General features: G+C 34.4%; 1 protein-coding gene across 1 annotated transcript; it reads left to right on the top strand.

Annotated features, from left to right (window-relative positions):
* The first annotated feature begins 1,810 nt into the window (after positions 1 to 1,810).
* On the top strand, positions 1,811 to 5,041 carry LOC112200371. Its single transcript, XM_040519053.1, has 11 exons — positions 1,811 to 2,005; positions 2,140 to 2,232; positions 2,336 to 2,449; positions 2,576 to 3,061; positions 3,166 to 3,426; positions 3,545 to 3,801; positions 3,883 to 4,047; positions 4,166 to 4,267; positions 4,358 to 4,424; positions 4,497 to 4,595; positions 4,681 to 5,041. The coding sequence occupies exons 1-11, from the start codon at positions 1,826 to 1,828 to the stop codon at positions 4,768 to 4,770; spliced, it is 1,914 nt and encodes a 637-aa protein (XP_040374987.1). The 5' UTR covers positions 1,811 to 1,825; the 3' UTR covers positions 4,771 to 5,041.
* Positions 5,042 to 8,551: the final 3,510 nt, after the last annotated feature.

Genomic DNA, 8,551 nt, shown 5'->3' with positions numbered 1-8,551 from the left:
AGTTTCTTGATCTGTGGTGTGGATTGGTTGTTTATCTCTGATTGATTGAAAACTTTTACATGTGTTTGTTTTATGGTGGCCAACATAGGATTTATGCATGTAATTGGAGCTAGGTTTAGAAAATAATTCACCTAATCGTCTTGTTTTCTAATCCACAAGTATGCAAGGCTTTGAACAAAAGTTGATGTTTTAAACAACTAGAAGAGCATGCTAGGTAGGCGTTCCACACTAGACTGCAACTCTATAATCAATCGTTTTCATGAGATCTTAATGCTTCAAATATGTTGACACTATATGTGTTGTTGATAGGATAGCGTTCTATACCTTGATTGCATGTTTGATAGGCTTAGCTATTGTGCGTTCACGTAGACTAAGTATTTAGGGAAACATTAATAAGGGACATGATATGCTCCGACTTGTTTCTTGGTTGATTTCTGTTCACACCTTAGTAATTGAAACTAGGTTAACTTAACATTGTTCGAAAGTAATTGGTGGTGGATTTCCGCGTCTCTAACGTCTTCTCCATCTTATTTCTCTCAAACTTAAAATCGAAATTGCTTTCTTTATTTTCCTCTTATTTTCATAAAACCTAGAAAACCCCCAAAACATTTATTTTATTTTTTTTCTTTTTCGTTTCTCCTACTCTCCTTCTCCCTATTCTACGTTTGTTTTCTTTTCTTTTAGTTAGTTTCTTTAGTTGCTTGATTTGTGATCTTTGATTAGTTTAGATTACTTTATTTTTATTTTTCTTTGTGATTAATTAGTTACCCTCAATCCCCGGCTTGAACGATCCCTGCTTACTCTATATTGCTAACGACTACATCTTGCAGGGTTAAGTTGAGCGCTTGTTTTTGGTGTATCATGGAGCATGCTATCTTTTACCTCAGCAGGACACTAATAGATTGCGAGACAAGGTATACCCCAATGGAGAAGCTCTGTCTCACGCTGTACTTCTCAGTATGTAAGTTGCGACATTACATGCTATCCTTTATTTAAAGTGGCGTACAATGACACTGGTAATCCAAGTGGACGATAACGGCCCACTCTACAGTCATACATAGGAATGCTAGTGCAGAAAATGGTGTCCATTAACATAGAAAGCTGGCCCGAAGTCGACCGTGATGAGAAAGACAAACTTTGGATCGACGTTCAGGTAATGTTTTGTTTTTTCCTTTGATATATGAAAGATATAACATATTTTGTGACACATATTAGTTTTTGGACTGGTACATGTTCATTTAGTGAAACAAAGATGAAAATTTCTTGCTTTCATGTCAATTTTGGTGCTTTCTTGTTGAAAATCTTTTTCTGTCTATTTTTATTTATTCGGTTTCAAAATTGGGTTGGTTTTTCGGTTATGTGACTTATTACTTGCAAGATATGGTTACTCTCTTACTATGAAAGCAGTTTCTTGACTTCTTCCTTTTCTTTAATGAGTCCCATAACATTACTGTAGATAATAGCAGCTGGGTTTTGTCTCTCAGTAGATCTTCTGATTTGGGAAATGAATTCTTTAATCTTTTCCTTTGTCTTAAAATCAATATACGTGATATGTTTACAGAGAAATACAAGGGAAGGGAATGAAATATTCAATCAAATGGAATTTGATGCTTTAAGCACAAACCCATTTGGGGTTGCAAAATTAAGACCAGCTTAAGTACATTATTGAACAGCTTAACTCAGACAACTATTACTAGATTTGTATTAATATTTTCCTGTGCAATTACTGAACAGCTTAAGTACATTATTATTTTAATCTTTCATCTAATGAAACTCATTTGTTTATGCATAGGATACATTCAAAGTGGCCCCTGAAAGTAAGAAAATGGTGTTGGCATCTGCTGGGACTAAATGGAGACAGTTTAAGACTGACTTAACAAATAAACATGTGCTGCCTTACTTGGGAAAGAGGAAGAAATTGAGAAAGCCTCCGAAGGGGTATGAATTCGTTGGGTTATTGCCATGGAGAGAATTTGTAAAACAGAGGAGTACAGAACAATGGCTGGTATGATGAGTTTATATGTATAAGGCTCTCATTTGTACATTATATATTGGAGTTACTTTTCTGATTTCAAGTAGTTGACTGTAATAGAAGCTTACTTTATGGTATAATGATTAATAGTCTTTGTTTTTATGTAGAAACTTCATCATGAACAAAGTCAGCGAGTGAAGAAGAGAAAATATCATCACAAATTATCAAGAAAGGGTTATATTGGACTAGAGGAGGAATTGGTAAGTTATAATCCGTTCTTGTCTCTGATTTTTTGCAAATAAATGAAATTTGTCATGTTTCAATTGTACATTGCATTTACTACTACTTTTCTGGTATGCACAGAGAGAGACTTGGCCTGAAGGAAAGGTAATTGATCATGCAGTGTTATGGAAGAAAGCTCGTGTACCTAAAAATGGGAAGATAGATGAGGAGGTGACACCAATAGCATCAAAAATTGTAAGTAGCATAGAAACTGAAAGTTTTGAATCTATATAGCTATTTCATTCGTGTTCATGGCCGGTAACTGAGCATTGCTTTTCTTATGATGCTTGTGACACTTGTTATGGATATTGATCGTATCAGGATGAATTGCTAGAGAAGAAGAGTAAGGGTGAGCTAGACATTTCAAGAAGTGATGATGTATTGACTCAGGCACTAGAAACTCCTGAACACCCGGGTAGGGTGAGGGGTGTTGGAGGTTTTGTCAATCTAACCACATACTTTAATCTTCCGAAGCAGAGAAGGGTCACAATTACTAAAGCAGAATTATTGGCCCGTGATAGAGAACGAGATAGGGAGTTGCAAGAGACAAAGAAATTGCTTTATGAACAACAAGCAAAGACAGAAGAGCTCTTTAATAAAAGGCTTGCTGAATTAGAAGCACGTTTCTCAGAAAAGACACCCTATGCACCTCCTATGAATGTTGCTGTTTTTGAAAACAATCTGCTGACACAAATATCAGATAAAGGCAGTTTCCATGATGCAGCAAAAAAGAACTCATTTGATCTTAATGATAATGTGAAAGTAAATGTGGACGACTGCAAGATTATTCCTCCCCCTACTGATATGGTAACTCTATTATTCCAATTTTCAATCCTAATAATCATGCTTCTTGTTATTGTGTATAATATATTTATTTTTTGCTACTTTGTGCATTTGGTACTTTTTTGTAGGGTAACACATGTGAGTTAGCAGTGGATACCATCAGCAACATAGTTGCTTTTGGTACCGTATTCGATGACGAGGATATGACAATGACAATACATGGAGTTCCATTGAAGGAGGGATGTCTTAAGGTATCGGTGGATGGTGATATTCAAGGTGACGCACGACTTCCTTTTCCTGTATTAGGTGAGATGGAATTGGTTCGTGAAGCTATTGGAAGTCACGTAGCTTGGCCTGAGGAGCTTGTTATTCGGAAACATCCATCAAAGGTATGGACTTATAGTTTGGTGCATAATGTATGATTAATTGGTTTCATATTGCGACTATGATTAAGTATTATAGTAGAGAATGCTAAATGATGATGTGATATAATTTACTGTCTAATAGAACAACAACAAGAAGAAGTGTCCTATTGTGAAATCATTGTTCGATAAAGCTGAGCTACACCCTTTTGTGCCCAAGCGCTGCAAGTTATTGTACAAACATGCCAAAACTATAATGGAAGAGACTAATGAGTCAATAAGCACAGTGTTGGATGATGAAGTCATTGACGTGCCAAAAGAACTCTACATCTTAACTGAGAATGTGACTAATCTCTTAGAAATGAAGTGGATTGGCCAAGGAGTGATAGCAGCATACATGGCGTAAGCATCTTGTTAATACAATCATAAATTTTATTTTTATGTGCCAAGTTTCATAAATTTAATTCAACTATTATGACACAGGCACCTACATGAAATTATTAGTCAAAGGGATGAGTTGGATACATTCGCTTTTATTGATCTAGCAGCCACATATAAATGTGAAAGACCAGGATTTCATCCATACTTGGTGGACCGGTTGAAAGAGGGGAAGACTGACCGTATATTTTTTATGCCATATAACCCGGGGTGAGTATTATATTTGATCATGATGCCTTTTGATGCTCAATTGCATATATATATATATATATATATATATATAATTTTCTTGGTTGATTGCATCATGTGGGCTACATTAATCATGTAGGGAACATTGGATATTGACAATTATTTGGGAGGATGAAATCTACATGTTGGACCCTTTGCCTAAACCAGTCCATTACCAATCATGGGAGAACATAGTGATAAAGTAAGCACTATTCTGAATTTTTATTTATATTTTTCTCTAACCAAGTAACAATATATATGCTGGATAATGACATAGTTTGGTGGTGTGCAGTGCGGTTAAAGCTTTCAACGCTGAAACGGGTAGGGTTAACAAAGTGCCCAAGGTGAAATTTCTTCCGGTAAGTAATGATATGTGTGGTTGATTATCAAATTCAATAATGCATTTCTAATTCAATAATCCTAATATATAGGGCGTACCTAAGCAACCGGGTGGAGTTGAGTGTGGCTATTATGTGATGCGATATATGAAAGATATTATAAATGATGACACTCTTTCATTTTCAACCAAGGTAAATGCATATATTATAGTTTGACAAGCAGTTTAATTTAAATAGCTTCAATGATTATGACTTATGTTGTGCTATACATTTCTAGTGGGCGTCAAAGAGTCGGAACTCATATACCCAAGAGCAACTTGATGAGGTGCGCATTGAAGCGGCTGACTACTTGCAGACTTTGCTATAGCTAGATCTTGACAAGCAATATGATTTTGAGTAAGGCTAGATTTTGCTGACCATTTTGTAGTAGATATATGGAGTGATATCAGGATGAATTGTGAACAAATTATGCTGCATGTAGTTATTGCAGTAGTGGTATCTTCTACACTAGCCTTAAATTATGTTAGGGTTTATTGTGCAAAACTTTTGAAACTACCTCAAGCTCTAATTGTGTATAGAAATTAATACAATTCCCTAATATTTAAAGTACATTTGAATTTCATGTTATTTGTGGATTAGCTTTCTAGTACCAAATATAGCAGCAAAAGGGATATATATATATATATAACAGCAGTCAAGAAATGAAAAAAACATCAGTTACTGATGAAGAACTGATGTCAGAAACAGAAAATACATCAGTTTGGAAACAAAAATCGATGTCTAGCATTATTATGAACATCGATATATAAACAAAAACAATGTCTAATATAAACATGGACATCGAGATATAAACAAAAACCGATGTCTAGCATTACTATGCACAGCGATATATAAACAAAACCGATGTGTAGTATATATATGGACATCGAGATATAAACAAAAACCGATGTCTAGGATTACTATAAACATCGATATATAAACAAAACCGATGTCTAGATGACTATGGACATCGATATATAAACAAAAATTGATGTCTAGCATTACTATGGACATCGATATATAAACAAAAACGATGTGTAACATACATATGGACATCGAGATATAAAAAAAAATCGATGTCTAGCATTACTATGGACATCGATATATAAACAAAACCGATGTCTAGAATTACTATAAACATCGATATATAAACAAAAACCGATGTCTAAAATAACTAGGGACATCGATATATATACAAAACCGATGTCTAGCATAAATATGGACATCAGTTAAAACTATACTACAGAATGTAGATTGAATATCTAGTGAAATATTATGTACCAAACACACGAAAAGCTTATGAACCACAAGCAAAAAATAATGGGAACCGATGTGTAAAATATTATTAGACATCGTTTCTAAATCAGAAATGATGTTAAAATGGATAATTGTGTTGTTAGAGCTATATTTCATTAAGCATCTAATGCCAAAATATGAAGGTTTGACAATAGCTAAACACACCAAAATGGTGATCACATTAACGTTTTTACATCGGTTCTGAACCTGAAACCGATGTCTGGTCACATACTTGACATCGGTTCACAACCGATGTCTTAGTTTTGGCGATCTTTAACATCACCCACTAAGACATCGGATTTTTTTTTTTAACATCAGTTGTGAACTGATGTCTATGAACTTTATCCTAGTAGTGAGACATCAGGGATGTGTGATGATTTCAATGTTCTTACTTGTCAATGCAATTTAATTTGACCAGTGCCCTTTCGAAAGTGGCTTGATAACCATCCACCATATACTGTACCATAGGCGACACACACCTAATTTACAATTTCCTCACATATGTGGATGTTAGGACAATATTTACATTGACTCCTGATTTTTCTCTTGCCATGATCCACTTCTGGTGGCATTTCATGGTATAGCCATGTCAATCGGCTTTCTTACTATACAATGATATCTATGAGACAGGGAGATTATACATCTCTAGTAATATTGGAGGCACAGAATGCAAAGGGACAATAATGTGTGCTCTTCTGGAGCTATCAATCAGATATGTAAGATCTGAGATGTTGTTATATTAGTCTTATAAGCATAAGCCTTAATAATGTTCTATGGACACCATGGATAAAATTGCATTGCTTGAAAGTCACTCAAAACATAAGTTTGAAGATGACACAAAACAAATTTGTAAGAATTGAACGGTGGATCTCATAGGATATACACGAAGCTCCTGGTCCATGTTCTACAGTTAAAACATGACGTTCAATTATTACATTATTGTTTGATGTAGATTAACATCAAATGCATTTTGAACTTCTGGCCAAAATGATATATTCAAAATGTCAAGTTTAAGCTTCATGACCATAACTTATAAGTGAGAAACTTCAGGTGCTCATCTAGTCAGTATGATCATTGAGGAACTTCAAGTCCACATGTAATTAAGGATCAAGGAACTACAGGTTCTGATCTCTTTTAATTACAAAAATTTACGATCACAAATTTGGGGTATACTCATACTCATTCGTCATAAACCAACGGTTAAATATCTGCTAACTTTTAAATTTGGTGTCAAAATAATCCCCTCAAAGCTTCAGGTTTGAGGTTGACCCAGATTAAAACTTTATGATAAATAGTCAATATATTCACTCGAGACTTATGGCTCGAGTCTGCACAATTAGAACTTCAGGTTCTAAGGTGGAATGCTTTAAGCAGGCATAAGAAGAATGTATCAGTCGACATATGAAAATTTACTCGAAACTTCTAGTTCGAGTTGACATAAAGTCAAATAAACTATGAATGAATTATATGTGTAATCGAAGCTTCAGGCTCGAATTTTTTTCTATGAACTGCAAGTTCTAAGATTTTGTAATTTGAACTTCGGGTTCAAATAAATTTGGTGCTCGAAACTTCAGGCTCGAGGTGACTAAAGTGAATCTTCAAGTTCACTTTTAAGTAATTTATATTTTGTACTCAAAGCTTCGGGTTTGAGCTTTACTGTTAGAACTTCAGGTTCTGCTATGAAATTTTGAACTTCTGGTTCAAAAATATTACATTCAAAATTCATATGTTCGAGGTATAGGACTGCTGGTCTGTATGAGTAACAAAAAAAAAAAATAAAGATAAGTACTGTAACGAAAGTACATAACAAAATAGGAAAATTGCAGGGAAGAAAAATAAATAGATAAACCATGCAATAAAATTAACTGTGGAAACTTCTGGTTCCATTAATGAAGAAATTACACAGAACTTCTAGTCTGCTTAACTTCACAAAATGATCATCTTTTTCTCTCCTCTAATCACACAAGTACATAATTTTATCTTGTGGAGAACGTACGTAGCTTCTAGCTTTAACCAAGTGTTCAAAATTGAACTTCAAATTCACATTGTCGTACGGAGGAGGGAACCCCAATACTAAAATAATTTGAGGAACTTCCGGCCCTCTTATAATTATTGGGGATTAAAAATATGTGAGTTCATATACCCAATTATATAACTCTAAGGATTTTCTGGCCCTCGTAATTGTATAAATTTATGAGACTTCATATCGCAATTTTTCCACTACACAATCTTTGAGGAACTTCAGGCCCTCGTGTAATCATATAAAGAAAATATTTTGATCGCATTGAATTTACAATGGTCATTGAAATCGGTCTATGAGCAATAAAATCATATCATACGTCCTTACCGTTTGAGCATACTTATGCACATAATCGTAGGGTTGTATAACCTGGATATCAAAAAAATATTGATCCGCCTTTGGGAGTTACTGATCCTGCCATAAATTGAATCAACATAGATAGTGGTCATCACTCTCATCACGTCAAGATTGCTTCTCATATTAATCAATTCATAAATACATGTGCAGATGACAACATAAGGCATATACTAATACTTGTAATCATGAAATATATGACGAATTAGGATTGATGCCTAACGATAATTGAGGGAAACACAAAAAATCTTATGAGTGTATACTGACAAAAAACCCCAGAAAATGCTATTAAATAGACAAGTAAAAACTAATGCCTCTATTTCACCTTATGGGATAATACGTTGGGTTTTGGTTGCAAAACCAAAAATAAAGGAGAGAGGCATGATTATTGACAAAAAAAATTGAGATTGTCAAAAAGGAAAATGAAAATGGGTATGAT

This window comes from Rosa chinensis, chromosome 4 (genome assembly GCF_002994745.2).
Source record: "Rosa chinensis cultivar Old Blush chromosome 4, RchiOBHm-V2, whole genome shotgun sequence".
Taxonomy (NCBI): Eukaryota; Viridiplantae; Streptophyta; class Magnoliopsida; order Rosales; family Rosaceae; genus Rosa; species Rosa chinensis.
Note: the sequence above shows the minus strand (reverse complement) of the source record. Positions and strands in the feature narration are given on the sequence as shown.